This window comes from Teleopsis dalmanni, chromosome 1 (assembly GCF_002237135.1).
Source record: "Teleopsis dalmanni isolate 2A chromosome 1, ASM223713v2, whole genome shotgun sequence".
Taxonomy (NCBI): domain Eukaryota; kingdom Metazoa; phylum Arthropoda; class Insecta; order Diptera; family Diopsidae; genus Teleopsis; species Teleopsis dalmanni.
Window position 1 is genome coordinate 185884904 of NC_051846.1, and position 22700 is coordinate 185907603.

Sequence of the window (22700 nt, forward strand, 5' to 3'; positions counted from 1 at the left end):
TAATATAAGCTTGGAAAATATTACTATATTCGCTAATCTGAAGTTAAATGACGTAAGAAAACATCCTTGAACATATGTCATTTATGGTATGATAATAACCAGCAATTAGAAACAGTATTGAAAGATGCTACAATTCAGTACCGATGATAATGGTGACATATGAAAGTGATGACAATCATTATAGCAACAATATAGCAAACTCTAGTATTGCGATAGGTTCTCGTTAACTCGATGTGACTTAGTGGAGAACAACAGAACGTGTGGTAAGAAGCTAAAACTATCCATGGCATGACGTCGTTGCATATTTGTACAATAAAATAAGATTTAAATTGGTAATGTTGGTTTTATGTTTCATAAAAGAGATCAGCAACATCTGTTTATTTGTGAAATATCTTTAACGTCTTTAATCGTGCTATTCTTCATTCTAACTCTCAAAATAAATGAAGAAAATTGATATTTGTAAACTTTAATAAAATTAATTCCTAAATATGAATTTTGGAGTTCACTTAAAACTTCTAAAAATCATTGAAGAAGAAAAAAAATAAAGCATTATATCTAATTTTAATTAATTTTATAATTCCAGGAGTTCAATTAAAACTCTCTGAATAGAAAAAGTATAATATCATAAGTAGTATAATATAAGAATCAGTAGTTTCATCATTCGAGAAAAAAAAAATAATCACTACGTCTACATCATAAATACTCATCGATTTATTACGATAGGCGCACTTGTCTTTAATTCTGTCTCGATTTTTGTGTTCAAAGATCCTTCGACAAAATCACATCACTCCAGAAATATTTACCTCAGATCTTTAAGGGGCCCTGATAGCATAAGTCTACATTTTATAATGAAATAATACTTTTACCATTGAACTCTTTCCTTATAGACTTCACTGGTTAAGACTATGTCTCTTAAATATGAGTGGAAAAGACATGTTGTTGGTAGATAAGATATCTCTAAATTTGTACCAAAGAACACTTTCAAATAAGTATTCTACAACAACTACAATCATTTAAAAAATAGAGATTAAATAAGAGTGTTTCATCCTTCTCAAACGCAATGGACTATTGCATCAAATAAATCGATTAAGTTTCATAAGAAATTATAGCAATTTCTAGATATTTTACAATCAATGTGCAACCACAAATCAACTAAAATAAAGTAATTTATTTGTAAGATACGAATTATGAAAGCTTTAATTAATGTTATTCAAACTAAAAGTAGAATTAGAAGAACATATTACAGTAATATCTATAAAACTCCATGCAACCAGACACGAAATCTCTTATTTTCAGTTAGATTGTAGATTTTAATTCGTAGGTCATTAAGCAGTTACGCGCGCCACCGACAGACAGACTGACACAATTTTTAACCAATAATTTTGTCGTAGATTTTGCCGTAACAGAAAATTAAACTCGCAATCAAAATACTTGTTTGTTGTTTGTTTGTTCTTGGAGTGTTAAGCAACATGAACATGTTTTGTTTGTTATCATAAATGAATGACATTTAGTAAATGTGCTGTGATACAATTTCTACTGCAAGAAATAATCATAAATAAATAAAATAAAACAACAAATAATTCAAACGCTTGTTAAACAACAGCAATACACGCAGACGCTAATCAACTGTAAAATACGAGCAAAAAACAACATTCACAGAGCCTAACCGCCTCACCGCCTAACCTGGCAGAGCACCGAATACAGATTACATGGTGCACTACTGTTGCTAACATTACAAGACCAGTAATGATAATGGCTGTGATGTAAACATGAAGAGAAAGAATCTCTTCAGCAGCACAGATACTAAGAAAGTATCTTGTTTTTTTTTTTGTTGTTATTCTTGTTGATTTTAGAAATGCAACTTTTGCTGTTGCTCACATAATTACATACTAAGCCAAAGCTATTGCATATTCTTGCCTCTTGGTCATTTCTCCAATAGATAGATACAATATTTTGTATCTTTTGTCGCTAGACATATTCTTCAGCTTAACTATTAACTAACCAATTGTGAAACAGAACGGTCCATTGATGATTCTCTTTCACCATAATCTTAAGAATAATTCTATCTTTTGTGTAATGCGGACGTGTTTTTGTTTATATTTTTTCGCTGCGCTGTAGGTTAAATCAGACGAGCATTGTAGCATTGTATAAAGAACGGCATTTTCTGTGATAATATTTTATGCTATTCTGGTAGCTTTTATAGATATTTTTAAATTTTGTGTACGTTTTATACATATTCATAAATTATCAGTTTTTTTTTTTGTTTTTTTTTTGCTTCGAATTTCAATTTCTGCTGATCAGCATACTTAGTAGCTGATGAAGAACAAATACGTTTAATGCAGAAGAAATTTAATTTAGTACAAAGTTTACAGTCGAAGTGAAAGAACGAAACGGGATAAGTTTGTTGTTTAAGTCTTTTGTGTGATAGCAATGGCTTTAACAGGAATGTAAAGTGTATTATAAAATAATTGGAAAATTATGTGTTTAAAAAATAAGAAAAAAATTTGAAAGAACTTAATTAGTTTAAGTTATAAAAAAAATTTAAATACAAAAAAAAATTGATTAATAGATTCTATTAGTTGGTAAAAATTACGTGATATTTTGTTTATAAAAAATAAATATAAATGAAAATGAAGACTTCTGCCATGGATTACCTATTGAAATTGGAACAAATGGTATGAACTATTTTAATATGAAATATATTTGTGTTTTTGATATGAAATAAATATTTTTAGGTTTTATTATTAATAATTAATTGTGTATTTAAGTACTAAACATTGTAATAAGAACAATAAATCTAAGTTTATGATATAGTAGTGGTATAGTATTTATATAGTTGCATGATTGCATAAGCAACAAAAAATAAAATATTCAATTATTAGAATAATTATTAATGCATAATAATTGTAAATATATAATTATTATAGGTATATAATAATTAAAAATATATAATAAATATAAAAATATAATAATAATAAATATATAATAACTATAAATATATAATAATTATAAATACATAATAATTATATTTATATAATAATTATAAATATATAATAAATATAAAAATATAATAATTTTAAATACATAATAATTATAAATATATAATGGTTTCAGGCTCCTCAGGGAGATATGCAGATCTGAGGTCAATTATTGCTTAGTCTGATGAAACAATAATAGGGGGGTTTTGAAAATACCTCGAGTTAAGAAAGAGTGAAAGTGCTTAAGTGCACTGGCTCAAATAGCTTCAACATAATAAAAATTATAATAATTATAAATTCATGCTAACTTTATATAGAAATTATGTATAATATAAAAATTTTAAATTAATAAAAATGTAAATATATAATTAAATAAAAATATATATATAATAATTTATACATTTAAGATGGACTAAATTAAAAATAAAAAATCTTGTTATATATTACCTGAAATACATCTTTGAAAATAATTTTTATTTAAATGCAAAAGTTTAGAGTTCATTTCTTAATAGCAACTCAAGTGTAAACAAATAAAAAACTATAAATTTTTTATGTTTAATTCATTTTATGTAAACTAATTAATATAATCCGAATTACATGTAATTTGAAGTAATCAGTTATGTTTTAGACAAATAACCCACTTGTACTTGTTTTTGGTTGTTTGGACTTGAAGTTTTATACTTAAACGAATGTATATACCACAGTTACACATAATTGAAATAACTACTAGAGCTTCATTTGTGAGATCTCAGTACTATTTTTTTAAAATAAACATTAATTTTTATGCTTATTTTTAATTTTCTGCGTATATATCATATTTTCAAACTCTATTAGTTCTATCAGTCTATTAAAGAAGTTGTGCTAATATTATTTTTTTTATTAACTAAAAATATACGGGGTACTAGCTTCCAACGGAGCAAAGCACTGCGACCAGATTGATCTTTTGTGCTGTTTTTATTAACTAAATTTTTTAACTTCTTTAGGCATAACGAAATACTATTTAACATATATATGAATTGAACTATATATATATATATATATAAATGCTAAAGTGCCAAAACCAAGTGTTAAATATAATTTCTGTCAAATCTGACTTAAGTTTTAGATGCTTAAACTAATGATACAATTATATGGTTTATCAGAAAAATAACTTAAATAAGAATAAATATAATTAATTTTATATTTTATTACTATTTATACCTTCTAGCTTTTTATTTTCCTATAAAAGCATTAAATAATAGAAATAAAGAATAATTTTTTTTCAAATTAAAGTTTTCTTTAATATTATTCTACTTGAAGCAATTGAAATTTATATTTAATTTTTCGTAAAAAAATAAATCAAACTTTATAAATTCGCCATAAGGTTTGTCAACTCACCAAATCATTTAAATCGCTTTGCGCTCAAAACACAATAACAATTTAAATAATATAATTTCTTAACATAATTTGCATAAATACTTTAAACTGTGCTCGTACTGAAAATATATACAAAATAATATCTGCAAATTGGTCTAACCTTTATTAAATATTTGAAAATCATACAAAATTCTTAAGCAATTATTTACGCTGTCAGCACTAAATAGTATGATAAATACATAAAAAATATTGCTATTTCTTAATAATATAACATTATTATATTATTACCGAACCAAGAAACGTACAAATAAAACAAAATTGTATCTAAGAATTTTTCTTTCTGGTTAAATAATAAAAACGGCATAAATTGTGAGTGAAGTGAATGTATGTGGGAAGTAAGTTTCTTCTATTCAAGCTACCGTAGAATTAAATTTTACATTTTATATATTTGGTTCTACACTTTGTGGTTGTATAATAAATTCATGTTAACACACTTTTTACCAACATATTTCATAATTAACAGAATAAATATTGCATAATTAAACCATTTAAAAGTTTTATTTATTCTCAAAGTTTTATATTAAGAATGCAACACAGAAAAACTACTTGCCTAAGCAGCAGCATTAAATCATAAATAAAAGTGCTGCTAGGGTGCATATATATGATAGCAATTCACCCGTTTCTTACGGTACACAATTTAAATAAAGAGAATCTCACGATCTATTTGTGTAGTATTATTGTGAAATATTTTATATTATTTAATATTTATTATGTTGCATTATTAGTTGAGTAAGATCAGAATATATGACAAAAATATATGATTTTATTAAATTTTGTTAAAATTTTTTTGCTTTTAGTAAAAATAAACTAAATCTTTATAAAGATTTTTACCTTTAAAATATAGTGCTATAGTACAAAACGTCCACGTATCTTGAGTAAAAAATCCGTAGACAGTTATTAATGTAATCAAATCTTACATTTAAAATCTCATTTTACATTCATATGTTTATGAATTAAACTCATATCAATTACAAAGTAAACCTCTTCACTCCACTCATGCAAACTGTCACGAAATGTAATCCTATCAAAAGATTTATACTGATATTTCATTTTATTACAGTTATTAACTAAAATTTGTATTTGTTTTAATGGTATATTGCTTTCAGTGGGGTTTGTGGTTCATACACCTCCACCTCATCTCCACCCTAAAAGAATTATACATGTTATACATGTATTGACATGTTCAGAAATAACATTTATCACAAGAGATCTAATCACAAGAGATTTCCAATTACGAGTACTACGATTTCGCGCTGTTGCTCTTAGCTCACTAAATAATTTGCTCGTGATTTCTTCTTCCCTGCGGATTCCATTCGAATGCGGCATGAACAATTTCGGTGTTTGGCTTGCGAAAAGTATACCCCAGCCATCCGTATTTCCTCTGAATTTTTTCTTTATCAATTGGCTGTTGGTTAGTTCGTGTCATGTGGCGTTCATTGTCTCATTATATCTGGAATCATTATATATATAATGAATTTTAGTTAATTAAAATGTTTATATATGCACTTTAAATTAGCGTTAACATACCTTCCTTAAGCAATCTATATATACGCCCCTGATTAGATCGGATAATCATATATATATTAATAAAAGTGTAACCATAAACCTCTCACTGTGTAATAGGTATATCTATATAATATATTAAAGTGAAAATAAATTTTAAATATTGAAGTCACAAGGCTTAAAAATCAATAGACCTCTATTGACCTCTACACGATCTCGCGCAAAGACCCCGCTACCCGAGTAATATAGTAAATGTACAAGGCGACAATAACAAAATACATGTAGGCTACATGTATTTTGTTGTTACCATTTTAGTGGGTCAACATATTACTCGATTACCGATTTTATTACTCAATACCATGAATAACCCAATTATTGTGTTATATATTTGCAGTTTACATGTGCTTTATTTATGACAATATATAATAGTTTGTTGCTCAACCTTGACTTAATTCTTTTTGTTTTGCTATTAGATATTTATAATTAAATGCTCTAAATTTCCTATTAGGAATAAAATTGTTCATATTATTGCAGCTTTTCTAGTACTACATCTTATTTGATTAAATTTTTTTCTGGTAACAATTATAATTCAAAGTTATATACCATAAAAAAACATTGATGCAGTGGAAACTCTGAAGCATCTGCTGTGTAAGTGCATGGTTCTCTCGAGAACTCAGGCTTCTCAATTTTATATGATTGGAACACACGCCTGAGGATGCTGTTGAACTCCTAATACAATTCGCAAATAAGGCGCGCATACTGAGTGATGTACACTTTCGCTAGAAATAAGAATCTAATCTGGTATCGCAATATCAGATAAGATAAGACACTTTTTTTTTATACAAAAAAGAAGTATGCTTTTTTCGTCACATTACCGTATCTCGTACAATTGTATTCTTTTAAAATTTCGTCAAAAACGATCAGATACTTTCCAAGTGTACTCAAAATTACTAAGAAATAAATAAAAAAAACAATCTTATTATTATTTTATATATATTGTAAAAATTTCAATTTATGTATAAAATATATATTTGTAGATAGATTATATTGAAGAGTAGTGTACATTTTTATCAACATAACCGTCATCAGTTTTGTATCTTTTTCACAAATCCAAAAGAACAAATCGTGCATGCAACAATTGCTTGAAATTAAAACACTATCTGCGAGTATGTTTAGAATGCTGAATGCTGACTTTGTCGATGTTGAGTAGCGTTTATTAATTGCACATTATATAAACAAGATATGTGAAGAATTTATAAACAATCGTTTTGTTAGATAACAATAACTGATATACAAGAAAAACGTGTGGGGAACAGCATTGGTCAAGCAAATGTTTACGTAATTGACAATAATAAAATCAACTTGATTTTTTTAATACTTTTCAAGAAATACATATATAAGTAAATTATAAGATATAAATATAAAATATTTATATGTTGATAATAAAAAAATTATCAAAACATGAAAAATAATTCAAAATATTTGAATATAGTTATAGACAAGTAGTAAATATTTATTTTACGTGTAATAAAAATAATTTAAAAAATATTTGTAATTATTAAAACAGTGAGCTTGAAAGACTCAACATCAGAAAATTAAACATAAATATCGTATTAGTAATTTTTCATTACAAAATATGTATATATAAATATGTACCATAGACTAATTTGAAGTATCTAAAAATTAGACAAATAAAAGATTAAAGCTTTTGAATTATGTACACATCGAAGAATGTTAAAAACTTCTTGGATGTCTCACGAATCGAACATTTTCCTGCTTGAAAATCTCCCTGCATATTTGATTTACTTCGGTGAAAAAGCACGATGATCAGAAAACTTAGATCATAGAGTTAGAGATTTATAAAATAAGAATAGGAATAACATCAGAATAACATCACTATTGAGGTTGAAGTGTTAGAGACGATCGAATGAGAAAGGAATACGATCGTTTACTCTATGGGTGGATCAATTGCAAACTTTGTTCGAAAAACGATGATGATAGAGACGATCGAACGAGAAACAAATACGATCGCTTACTCTATGGGTGGATCAATTGCAAATTTTGTTCGAAAAACGATGATGATAGAGACGATCGAATGAGAAAGGAAAACGATTCTCATTCTATGGGTGGATCAATTGCAAACTTTGTTCGAAAAAAGAGTATTGAAAGAATACACAAATTGCGAGATTGAACAAAATGGCATGTGGTCTAGTGAGAAAAATAATTCTTATCAAGTTATTCGAAAAGTTAAAGTTATTTCATTAAGCTATATTTCATCCATATGAAATATAGTTTATAGTTTCATAAAACTATATTTCATCAACACCTTCCTTAAAATTTTGTAAAGACAGACATAAATAATAAACAGAAGATGCTAGATCTAGAGAATCTAAGAGGTGTAGCAGCATTTGCCTATAAAAGCTTTTAGACGTTACCAACTGTTGTAAGAAAATTCAGCACCTTCTCATAAACACATGAAAGTATATCATAACTATAATTAATATTGTCAGAGAAATGAAGAATATATAATATCGATATGATTTACGACGTGTTTCATGGTTATATAGTCAAAGCAATTTAATCAAAGGATTTAAAAAATAAAATTGTGTTTATAAAATAATTTATAAAAACAGATAGTAATTAAAATTTAATTGTTTATTATTTATTATTAATATAAAAACTATTTTATGAAGGTGATCTTAGATCAATGTGCAACTTTTTCTAATTTTAATTATGTATTCAATTACTTTACTTATTTTAAAAAACTAAACAAATAGCATAATAATTAATTATATTGTAAAATTAAAAAATACTTTATAATATGCACATGATAAAATGTTTATATTTCAATATATGAATTAATTTTTTTTTATCAGGTTATTCGAATCTAAAAAATACTTATAAAAAGAGTTATTAATAAACCATAGTTAATGTTTATATTAAAATAATATTATATAAGCCTTATAAGTAATTATATCACTTTTTATTGGATTAATTAATTTTTTTATTTCACGTCACATAATATAAGTTTTTTATATCATAAATACTCTTACTATGTGTATTACATATTATCTTAGACAATTATTTTAAATTGCAAATATTTTTTTATTTATAATTTTATCACAGTTTATTTTAATTAATTGTAATTTTAATATTGAACTTTGAAACTGAAATATTTCTATGTACTTAGAATTAATTTAAATCAAATAGATTGCCCTTTAAAATAAAAGCTTTTTATAGAGATTATAATTGTTAAGTCATGTCGAGAATAAAGGTCAATAATGACAATCAAGTAAAAATGTTAATTTTTACACAATATATGTTAAATAATTTAAAAAGTCGTTAAGTAGTACTTCCTTAAAGAATTTTGAAGTGAATTAAATAACATCAACAAATATATATCTTATAGTATATATCTTTTTTTACATTTGTATTTAGTATTTAATAGACAAATTCTAAATAAAATAAATCAATAGATAATTAAATAATGCTCCCAATAAGTTCATCAAATCCGAAACCAGTTGCAGTGTACCCCCCTATGGTTATGGTCTGTTCTGACAGAATCTCCCACATTACACAAACTTAAATGCATAATTTAGAGACCAGCTGTTACAATTATGATGGTTGCAGAATGAAGAATAGTCATAACAAAGATTTTTGTAAGAAGATCAAAGAACAATAAAACAGTACACTGAAAATCTAAAGAACTGTAAAGAAGTTATAAGCTAAAACATTGCTTTCATCTAGAATGATCTTAACTACTCTATTTCAGTACAGCAAGAAAATTTTGCTTATTAACTACATGATAGAAAGTAGTGAAAACAACTGAACCTTACAATGCAACAATATTGGATCAAAATATTAGAACGAAACATGTTCCCATTTTTACGAAAATGTTTTTTGTTTCCAAGACAACACATCATTTTACACTTTAACAGGTAACATGACCAAAATTGTTAATTAAACTTTGAGTCTGAAACTCTTTGTTCATCAGATTTGTCGCCATGTACATTGTGACCGAAAAGTTTTCGGAAATTCTCATTTAAAATTCGCGCGCTGTATATTTTTCGATATTTTAAGTTTATGTAGTTTGGCAGCACTGTCCTTAATTACTATGCCAAAAATGAGCGGCGATCTGTCAGCAGTTCGTTTACGGCAGCTGTTGAAACCAGTTCACCTCAGTAGTGCGTTGCGAAAAAAACAATGGAAAAAAATATTGATCAAAGAGTTTGCATCAAATTTTGTGTTTCGAACGAATTTTCGTGTGCAGAATCGTTGCGAATGCTACAAAAGGCTTATGGGGAATCAGTTTTATCGAAAACTCAAGTTTATGAGTGGTACAAAGCCTTTCAGGACTGTCGTACGACCGTCGAAGACATGCCGCGTTCTGGACGACCTTCGACCTCTACCACCGACGAAAACATTGAAAAGGCAAAGGAAATCGTGTTCAAAAATCCTCATGTGAGTGTTAGAGAGATAGCACGAGAGCTAGGCATCGGTCGTGAGATGGCTCGTTTGATTTTGGTGGACAATTTGTGTATGCGACGTGTCAACGCTCGGCTTTTTCCGATTCACCTCAATTTGTTCCAAAAACACCATCGTGGACAGGTCTCGTTAGACATGCTTGATCGTGCCAATTCCGATCCAACTTTCATGGAACGCATCATAACGGGTGACGAGACATGGGTCTACGAGTACGACATGCAAACAAGCCAACAATCATCGGAATGGAGAGGAAAAGACGAGCCGAAACCGAAAAAACCACGCCAAAGTCGCTCGAAAATCAAGGCAATGCTGATTGTTTTCTTCGATATTCGTGGTGTGGTGCATCATGAATTCGTCCCTGAAGGACAAACAGTCAATAAAGCCTATTATTTGACTGTTTTAAGACGTTTGCGTGAAAATATCCGCCGTAAACGGCCTCAATTGTGGAAGGATAATTCATGGATTTTTCATGACGATAATGCTCCCTCGCACCGAGCCAACATTATCAACGATTTTAAGGCCAAACATTCAATAAATACCATCGAACAGCCCCCGTATTCACCTGATCTTGCACCGTGTGACTTTTTCCTGTTTCCCAAACTCAAATTACCACTCAGAGGAACGCGTTTTGAATCCATAGAAGACGTAAAACAGAATTCGCAGAGGAAACTCAAAGCCATACCGGAAAGCGCCTATAAAAAATGTTTTGATGATTGGAAGAAACGTTGGCATTTGTGTATCGCTTCTAATGGAGCATATTTTGAAGGAGATAAAATAAATATTGATGAAGATTAAGAATTTTGCGTTTTATTTAAAACGCAAAACTTTTCGGTCACAATGTATATTTTGTTTCTAAAGTAAAAGTTTGACTCAGACGTCAATAACTTTTATCAAATAAAGATGTTAAATTTGTTATCCAAATAAAATATTCTGAAAACCTAGTACCAATCTACGATGGCATATTAGTATTTACCAATTTACCAATTTTCGTGATAACCCACCCATTTTCATTAAACAGATTTGGTGCCAGTGACTATTTTTGTTGAATCTTTAATGCATATCTGGTTTCATATGGTCAGAAAGCGAGACATTCAGAAGAGCTAGATCAGGATGTGGGTTAAAGGTTGAAGTAAATAGTGACTATTTTTGTTTTTGAAAAAACTTTTATTAAAGAAAGCGATCATATTTGTTGTTAAAACAAATATTTCGAAAACCTTGACACAATATTCTATAATTAGTATTCACCTTTCTACTTCCAAAAAAACTTTCTACTTCAGAAATAAAAAAAGTTGCCGGGACTAAATCTGTTAAAAAAAAGGATGGACAATCAATTTGCAAAGAAATTGGTGTATATTAATCATAAAATATTTCGAAGACCTCGACACAATATTCTATGATTAATATTCACCAATTTCTTTACAAATTGATTGTCATTCCCTTTTTTAACAGATTTAGTACCGGCAACTTTTTGTATTTCTGAAGTAGAAAGTTTTTTTGGAATAGTAAAAATTGTTATTAAATGAAGAGTTGACATCCGTATTTAAAATGGATATTTTGACGATCAGCACAAATTACAGTATTACAAGGAGTTGAAGAAGTTTGAGCATTGTAGACAAAACTTTATAAATCCTTTAGAAAAATAAAAAATAAGCAACAGTAAAAAATTTAGGAACGTTTTTTTTTTATATTGGGGGCACAACTTTTTAACCACTATCGTGTATAGGTTAGGTAAGGTTATATAGTCGAACCCTAGGGGATCCACTTAGGATCGTTGGCCTATTGTGTTACTGTATAAATAAGAGAACTCAGGGTTTAAAACTACCTAGAACATTTGGCGAAGCTACTATCGTGTATAAGTATGTTTATTTTTATTTTTGCACTTTTATTCACTATCTTGTTTATAAACACTGAAGGTTTTTTTTTAAATTTTAATTTGCACTATGAATTTCTTTTAAAGAAATTTTCTACTACAGTTGAGAGGTTAAGTATAGTAGTCAACTATAACAACAAAAAGTCTTTTTATATTACTTCAATTAATTGTATATTTGATTGACTATATAGCTGTTTTACAGCCAAATACCCATCATCAGTGGTCTTGGAAATTATTCCTTATATTTAATTATTCGTAAATAATTTTTTTGAGACTGCAAGTACCAAGTAGACAATTGTAGTAGACAATTTTAATTTAAACAAGACTTCATAAAATGCTATCTTATTAAAAAAAAAAAAATTCATGAAATATCTATTAAATAATAGATATATATTTTATTTAATATATATAGCATAAAAATAAATGAAAAGAGATATCAATGTGATGAAACCATACGGGTTTCCATTTATCTCAACTGTTTTTTACGACAATTAAAAAATTTTTCTGAAAAACTTTCTCACTGCAAATTCTGACAAATTTCTACTGTCAGCAATCGCACATCCATCCATATTTGAATCTAGGTAAATGTGTTTTTTTTAATACCGAAGTCGTTTATGCAACAAGCACTATCGGTGCAATTTATCTATGAGTATTTACGGCCGTATAGAAGTCACAGTTTACAAGTTGCTAACTGCAACTTATGCCAACAACAAGTGGTGTCTGACTGACCCACATAATTTTCCAGACCTAACGTTAGCAAAAAAATTTTATAGTACAATTTAAAATAGAGAAAAAAAAAACAAATCACAAAAAAAAAACCAAATAAATTTGAAGTGCTATTGCTGCATTCCAGTTGCACTGTTGCACTGATGCACTGAGAAAACTCAAATAAAATATCTAAAAAATAACCAGAAAGCGAGAAACTCTAAGCCAGTGTGGTGCGGACAAATGCTGCTGTTGCTCTTCGTTAGCAGCAATTGCAGCAAATGTTGTTATTTCTATTAATGCCATAAAAGCGGTTTCCAATAAGATTAATAAAATTTGAGATTTAACAAGAAAATAGTTTAAAAAAAATTCATACCAAAAACAAAAACCAAAATAAAAAATGTTGCTGCCACGTTTTTGCATAGTTGCTCACCTTAAAAGAACGTTTGCTAGCAACTGGCAAGAAGATGAAGATGCATCGTGGCATTTGGGGGAATTTGCTAATCGTTTTTTGCTCGTAGTATTTATTGCAAATTGAAGTATTTTTCAAGAAACCACATAATTAATGCATTTTTTTATTAACTGATTTTAATGCTTTGAAATACTTTTAAATACTATTAAAACGATTTTTTTTCTTATTCGTGTAACTACATGGTAAAAGGTCTTTTTACTGTGAACATCTGGGTCAGTTGGAAAACATGTTTCACTAACGACAACAGGAGCAACAGCTTCAAGTTTTCATAGCTGTATCTGATAATAATTTTTATAATATTTTTATATTTAAAGTTTAATTACGTGGGTATTTTGAGTATAGTACTAAATATTAAAATTCAAAGATATGTAGATAATTAAAGTGCTTTCCTAAGATTTAGTTAAACTTTTAAGAGAAGTGAAATTATATAACCCCAAGCAAATGAAGTAGCATGATATCAATATATTTTTATTTTATTTTTTCGCCTTCTTTTAAAAGCAAAGTTTTTATTAAATATGCTGAAAGCCACTATAATTAACACAAAATGTACTTTATAGTATGTATATCTTTTATATAAATCAATATATCTATACAATATTGATATTTTTAAGACTTCTACTCGGACACATCAATTGTTGCTTATAATACACTTAAACATGTCATCAGAGGGTAGCTATACTAACTTTTCTTTCCATTATAACTCCGTGTGCTCTTCTAGTTAAACTAGTCTATCTTTCATATGCAGATAAGCGGAAACAATAAATTCAACTTAACTATCTCTGCCAGCCTACTGAATAACTTATCTTACAGATATTAAAAGCTCTTTTTCTGTAGTCCTGCATGATGGCATAGAAAATGCTAAGACGATTTCTTCTTATGATAACAACTCTCAGAGAGTATGTTTGACAGAAAATACAACTGTTTTTGTATCAATATAATAACATAATGTCCCGTTAGTACTCAAATTAGCACACAAACTGCAGGTTTATTTTTAAGATCCCAGAAATCTATTTTATCTATATTAGTTCTTATATGTAATCGAAGACATTTAGTTCAAGCAACCGCAAAGCCTTCTTTATTAGTTTTGTAGGCATTTATCACAGGAATGATGAATTCATCTACGCTTTTAAACACTTCATTTATTGTAGTTTTTTATTAAACTGTCGATCCCATTTATATCTATTTAAAACCCTCTTTTGGTCACCTAATCTACTAATTTGTTTCTTTTTTTCAAAATCCACATATCCAGGAAAGAAATGTGAACTTGTGATGCTCAATGTTCAGTAGTGAAGGCGCAACTTTTCATTAAAATATTTGATTTCACCAATCGGTATGTAATTGCATTCATTGCTGTCTAACTGTGTGCAGAATAATTATATTTAAAGGTGCTTACTTACCCTTATACTAGCCCAACTTCAACTGCGTATCTGTCAGCTTGAAAAACGCTACAAGTATCAGGTAGACAGCGTGTGTACATAGAGGCAATGTCTTTCGAATAGATATCTATCTCCGTCTTCGAACTATCAGAGGTGGCTACATAGTAATATATCACAAATATCAACTCTTAGCTTTCCTAAATAATAGCTGACAATATATTATAAATAAAAGATAAGATTATAGATTAGAAAATAAGTAAGAGTACTAGTATTAAAACATAAAAGTTTCAGTTTCAGAAGTTTTTATAGCGGTAAGAGATGATATGTTATATATAAACGTTTTTTGAGAAGCAGTTAAGTAGTGCTGAAATACCCCAGTTTAGAAAAACAAAACTCTATCATAAAACTGAAAATAACATTAACATAAGACTAAAGTTTCTAAGAGAACTTATTAGAGAAGCTATTATACCAATAAGGCACATTCAAAAAAAATATTATATAAATTAAAAAGAAAGTAGTATCATTAAGAGAAGTACAAGAAAGCACACTACTATAGAATTCTTTATATCAAAAAATGTGTTATTTTAAAACATGTTTTAGGCACAATTTTATCAACTATTTAATAGAAAATAAAAATAAAATATTTCTGTAATTTATTATTTTTTAAATAAAAATTCTATCTATCTAACAGTAGTGCAATAAAAGAAAATTTTTAAAGTTAATTTATTATTGCTTTCTAATAACTTCATTAATAATAATTTCATTTTTTTTTTGTAATTGTTAAAAACTTATTTTCTTTTCATTTTGGCTAATAAAACAAAAACAAGTCAACAAAACAAAATTTAAAAAATGTGTTTGTAAAAGACTGTAAATAAAGAACAAAAGACTTAAGCAACAAACGTGAGTTTCTATTGCACTGTTAAAAAAAGAATCTGTAAATCTTTTTATTTATCTATTCTAAATATAAATAATAATAAAACAGTATAAACATGAAAATTAAAAGAATTTTAATATATTTATCTATTCTTAATATAGCTAATAATAAAACAGTTTAAACTTGAAAATAAAAGGTATTTTAATATATAGAACTACAATAAATAAATATATATAGCCTAGTCATTAATGACATATTTTTTTGTCTGACCTATAGTTGGGGCTATGGGTCAACTAAATACTTCTGTTTCATTTCTATAAACTTTTTTTTATCTATTGTGGCCTTTTCATATAAAATCCCAGAATTTACATAAATCTTATATGTTCAACTATACTTTCTTTAGAAATTTCTTTTAAGATAAAACTATAAAAACGCCAAGAGCTATTTCTTTTTGCTTTTCATTTAGTTAATAGAGTTAATGACTTGAAAACAAGTTTGAAGCTTCAAAAAAACTTTTTGTTTTTAAATAAAATATAATATAAAGAAGCAGTAGAACTTTCACCTATTTTTGCATTTTGTCATATTTGCATATTTATTAATTATTATTTTTTATTTCTTAAGCATTAAATGATAAAACCAATAATAAGGTTAATATGTCATTTTAGCGTTAATGAGTATTAAACAAATATATAAATAGTCATTCTTTTTTTGTTAAGCATAACTGATATTATCATGTTAATAAATTTGTTAATAAAATTTATTTTTTTTCTTTTTTTAGGTATGTTATGATGGACAGTGTAAACAAAATTATTAATAAATGTTTAAGGAAAAAAGGTTTGAATTTTTATGCCTATTGAGAAATATTCTAACTTTAACATATTTTTTTTGTGAAAAACATTTATTTTTTTAATGTGATTCCAACATGAACAATAATATAAAAGAAGAATTTTTCCATCAAAAATTGACATTAAGATTTATTGTTAAGAAACCTAAATTGTGTTACCTTATTGAGTTGTTTACTGAGGTACCGCAAAGTTATCGCGCTATTTACCCAATTTATTTGACTTACTTCTTTAAATTTCATTGCAAAAAAATTTTTTTTTTATTTTCAAGTGAACTCATTTACAAATGTATATCAATTATTATATATAAAATAAATTTTTATATCTTTTTTATATTTTTTAGTCGTGCTTTTAAACCTTTCTTTTAAATTGAAAATTTTTACTCACACCACAAATGTTATTTTATGAACATTTATTGATTTATTTTGTTTCCTATTATATTCTGCTAAGGTCTTAAACTAAATTTTTACAATTGATGACTTTTCATTCAATGAAAAAATTCAACTTGAAAGATAACAAAAGTTAGTGGACCATTTTTTGTTGGTCGTATATAAAATTGTTATAGCAGAAATAATTTCAAATAATTTTTTATAATTTTTGTAGTTTATTAGAACAATTTAAGCTGGTATTAACTATATCCTACACTTACTGTGCTAGTAATTTCCTAACATATGGCATATATTCTTCTTATGTTAAAGCTATGTGAGCCAGTACACTTGAGCACTTTTACTCTTTCTTAACTCGAGATATTTTCAAAATCCCTCTTTACGCCTTGACTGAATTATTTTTTATCACTTCATCAGACTAAGCAATAATTGACCTCAAATCTGCATACCTCCCCGAGGAGCCTGTAACCATTCTGTTATTCGACAACGCGGTGTTGGTAAGTCTATCAGTCTTCGCAAATCTTTTCGGGGCTCTATCCTTTATGTATGTTTTGATGGGATCAATTTTGAGGTCCCTGAGAATGTCATTCGACCTAATGTACCATTGTACATTGAAAAGTCTTTTCAGAGCCTGACTTTGTGGAATTTCTAGCTGGCGAATAGTATTAATTTATATTTCACTCAAAACAAAAAACGCTTTAAAAAAATCATTTCTATGAATAAACAATTATTTAATGCTATGTTTCCTTTGTCAATCTTAAATAGAATTGTTAATCTAAATAGAACTACATTCTTTTCAAATTATGTATTAATAGTAAATTTGATTTTAACGTTAATATAACGGTAGTGACTATTTTATTTAATAAAAACTGTTGTATTTAATGGAGTAGTTTCGAACAGTAGTGAATTGCAACAACAAAAATTTTTAATTAATTGAATTTTTAGTCAGCCAAAAAAAGCAATTTCTTTACAGCTACAGCTGTTTCGAGTATTGCTAAATACCTAACATCAATGATCTTGAAATTATTTCTTATATTTACCATAAGTATTCTTAAATAATTTTTTTGAGACTATAAGTACCAAGGGTTGAACTCGTGCCCTGCCAAATTTGAACCTCAGAGTCAGCTTTCATTAGCCAATTGACCCTAAGCCGTACTTAACTTGTATGTTCAAACTTGGAGTTTTTTTTGTTAATTTTCTCTGAAAGTTCATTAACATATTTGCTTACTGTGTTATATTAGAACGAAATCATAAACCAGCTGTAGAATAATTGAATTAATTAATTATATTTTATTTTTTTAATCGTTAAATTTCTGTACTAATGTTTTGTAAAGAACTTTTGTTGTTGTAATTCACTACTTTTCGAAACGTCTCCATTATGTATTAATTAAAACTAATTGCATTTTAATTGCTTTTTAAGTATTTTTTTAATAATAAACTATAAAATAAATTATTAAATGAAGTCATAACAAAGTCATTTAAAAGAGCTTAAATAAAATCTATTTAAAAAACTTAACACTCCACTATAGATTATGGTTTGCTAAAATTAACTCACATAAATTGTATAATGAAAAACACAAAGGAAATGACCAAATGTTCTTAGTTAATTAGTTGAGTGATTCATATATTTTTTCTGCTCATATAATGCATTCTAATAATTGGCAGTATAGTTTTAAATTGTGAAGGAGCTCACCTCAATCCTTTCATCACAAACTATTTAAAAGTTAAGTACAGCTTAGTAACTTTATATTCAGTTGAATCATAAAATAATACCATAAAATTTTGTCTTAAATAAAAAATAATAATTAATAAAGTTTTGGGACCAAACTTCATATTCAACTATATTAAAATGTAGTTCATAAAGAGAATGTATGATATTTCTGATTTTATCGGTATTTATTTAGGTCATTTAATATGAACTATCTAAAATAACTTTCTTTTATCCAGAGTTTCTTAAAATGTGCTCTGTTTGCTCTTATCGCTCAATAATACAATATTCAAGGCTTCACAAAATGGTGGGATTATTATAACTTTAATACAGATATAGATCTATCGAAAGCGAGGTACCAGATAAAACTAATACTCAGTATAGATCTTGTAGTACTCATTTTTGCAAATTTAGAGTGTACGTGTATTTACAAATTTGAAACAGAACCGGAAAAAATTTTCAAATATTTTATTAAAGCTTTTTTTAAGCCAGACCTTAATTGGATTTGAATTCAGACCCTGTTTTCGTAGTTAAATACTGTCTAATACACATGCAATATAAAATTAGAACAGTCAAGTATAGCATAAATATATATCTGCGAAATTAAATTTTTATTTCAAAAATATTTTTTAATACTCTGGGTCTTAGCATTTCCCTTAGACTACCGAATTATTACAGTAATCGTCTCGGAAATCAAGGTGTCATTAAATCTTTGATAGCCGTTACAGTCCATCTTTAACAATTCGAGAATGCAGAGCAGATGAGGCAGACACTTTGCTCCCTAACATTTAGTTATAATATATTGGTATCCTACGTGAAAGGCCAAGCTTGCATTTAAACAAAAAATTTTTGAACATAGCTAAAAAAAATTAGGGAGATAAACCTTTTTGTCAGATCTCAACAACGACTAGGTCTAAAGTGAAGAAGAAACGTATCATTTCGCTGCTTGAGCTACGTTGCTCAAGACTATAGTATTGATGCTGTTGGGTCACTGCGTACTAGGAAGACATGCTATTAGTCTAGGTCTACAAAGACTTAATGTGTCAATGTCCATTATTACCTACAAAGATATTTAAAATCTTTGGAAACCCTTTTCTCACCGACCTGACAGAGCTGTCATCTTGCAAAAAAGAGGCTTAACCAAGTTTATATATTTATCAGGCTGGTTCTCTTTTATTTGATTGGGGGAATTGTGCCTTTAGGCGTTGTTTGTACACTGAACTTTTGACTACGTTCAAACAATGTTAATCTATGGTAACGCACAAGGCCGCCACTCCAACTTACCTAAGTTACCATAGTTAAGAGAACACATAAAGTGAAATATATATTTTCACCATATTAAGATAAAATTTTTTTTACAGCGTATATCTCCTTATCTATCTAAAATTTATCTAACTTAAACATCAAAAATATATTTATATTATTATTATTAAATAGATTGTCGAATAACATTCAAAAAAAACTTTTATTAATTTCTCTATATTTATGTGAATGTAAGACATAATTAAAAAGCGTGAGAAAGAATGTTGAAAGATTAAGAAAACCACTAAAATAAAAAGAAGAATTAAATTACCTAAAAAAGTCAAAAGTCTCAAAAGAATGTAATTTTATAGAGAATTAATAGGATTAACAGAGAATAGTGTAGGACGGAAACAATTTTGTGTACTGAATAGACAAAAAAACCGATGAAAAAATGATTAGCCGTTTTATAAATAAAGCCAAGATTAATGTTAGCCAAATTATTTTCGAAGTTAAATAAAAGGAAATGTAATAAAAAAAAATAACCACAATATAAAATGATTAAAACATTTCGATATGCATTAAAGTCAGTTAATGATGATTACCACAATTTATGAAAATTGATGCGTGTAGGTATTAAAAAGAAAATAAAATACATAACAAAAATGTTATAATATTATGTAGATAATTTCAATTATTTTATTTTTATATATTTTGTATAAAAGGCAAATGTTTAAAACCAGACCTGTTTAACTGTTTACACCATGCCATACATAATTAACAAAACCATACATTAATATGTATCAGTCTCTTTTGCAAAATACCCAAATAACTATTTTACATTCACCTCCCATGCCAATCGAACAATTTCAATGAAATCGAATTTTGTTTTATATATTCATGGATTTAAAAATTCCGGTAAAATAAAATTTACCAAGACTTAAAAATTATTTCAAGGGAATAACAAGTGCAATCGCCATTGTTGCCATACATACAAAACAACAATACATTCGAAATTACCAAAAATTAAAATAATTTGCATGCAAACGTAGTGGAAAAAATTTATTGAGTTCAAATGCATTTAATTTTTTATAACAGACCTTTGAATCGAAGTCGATTGGCAATGCAAAACACATAAACATTTTGTAGACAATTACATAAAATATCAAAATTTCCAAATCGAAGCAACCAAAAAAAAATCAATTTCAAACACTATTAAAACAAGTGCCAAAAATTGGCAGCACTGACACTAAGCCTTTGCGCTAAACCACACTTACCTACCGTTTATACTACACGAGAATTATATATTCGAGCATAAAATTCCGATTTATATGTTTAAGTTATTAGTCAATTATACCATAGTTTAACTTTTGAACAAAATGAAAATAATAAAAATTATATTTACAAATGGGCGTGTCAATTGCAATAATATTCACTTGCGTAAACTAAATGTGAACACCACGAAAAACTTAAACGAATTGTAGATTTGTAAAATTACAGCCCAGGCACGTGTATTAAGAAAAACCCTTTCACTACATATTTTACATTTTTTTCCCTGATTTTAGATGCAATTTGTATAATACATTAAATTTTCATTTACAAAACTTCCATTTTATAGCTGCCAACTTCAGTTAACAATTTTAAACATTTAATTTTATAAAATACACTTTCAGTTCATACGTTAGGGTTGCCAAATTAACTATGAAAGCAGAAAAGTGCATTGACCATTGTGTCATGATTTTAGTGGACTTCGTTTCAATTGCTTCGTTTACTCGTGTAATTTAATGTTGCACTGCAACACGTTCAGCAACAGAAAACTTTAGCTGCAACACAACTAACAGCAACAGCAACAACAACAATAGCAATAACAACAAACCCACAAATTAATCTAAAAATACTGTAAACAATTGCTGGTCAACAAAGCAACGTGATTTGTTTTTATAATATGTTATGAAGAGAATTATTGCAATTTGTGGATGGCTGGACCCATGCACAATTTTTAAATTGGTGAAATTTTTTTAAAATTTTTTTTTTTTTGCTGTTTGTGCCTGTTTTCCTTCAGTGTCGTTGGCATTGAAATCGTGTGGATCTGCCAGTATTGAAAATTAAAATGCAACACTGCAAATATTATACCTGGTTTCACATAAAACTGTTTTTAATAACAACCAAAACAACTTGTGAGCTGCAAATAGTTTTAAATTAGTGGGTGGATTTAAAAATTAAAATTCATTCACAGTAAAACATAATACTTAAACATTTATTAACTAATTTGTTAACCGAATTTCTTTAAAAATAGTAAAATTTATATAAAGGAATAATAAAAGCAGAGTTGTATATACTTTTTTTTGTTTATTTAAATTTATATCGATTTTTAAATTACTTTGCAATAATAAATGTTATGTGTTTTTTACTTTACGTAAATATACTTAAGTTCATTTTAAAAAAAAATGTAGTGTTATATAATATACATTTGTTATATAACTCAACTGAGTTTTCCACTAAGAGGCAATTTTTCTGCTTTTAAAAAGTATAATTGCAAGCTTAAATCAAAATAATGGCTATATTTTATTTTTTTTAATTATTTTCAACCCAATTTATATTATTATTATTATAAAATAGAGCTAGTCGGATTAGAGTGTTTCTTAAAGTCCGATTTCTTTAATGAGAAACAGTATAGAGCCTATCTTTCCTGGCCTTAAGTCGCTATTCCATGAAACACCCTCTTAGGTGTTTCTTCCGCTTATACATCAGTGCCGGTCACTCCTCTACAACGTGTTATGCGGTTTCTTACTCTTCTCTACAGAATTTGCAGTCTGAGTTGGATTGGATTCCCAACTTTGTTGGAT

The 22700-nt window shown here is 27.5% G+C and overlaps 1 protein-coding gene across 1 annotated transcript in view; it reads left to right on the top strand.

The window, feature by feature from the left end:
• The first annotated feature begins 2606 nt into the window (after window positions 1-2606).
• The window catches only part of LOC119670714 (rhophilin-2), a 47267-nt gene continuing 27173 nt past the window's right edge, over window positions 2607-22700 (top strand). The window contains exon 1 of the mRNA XM_038081097.1: window positions 2607-2675. Coding sequence (XP_037937025.1) covers window positions 2625-2675 — 51 coding nt within the window. The 5' untranslated portion in view covers window positions 2607-2624. The remainder of the gene's footprint in view (window positions 2676-22700) is intronic.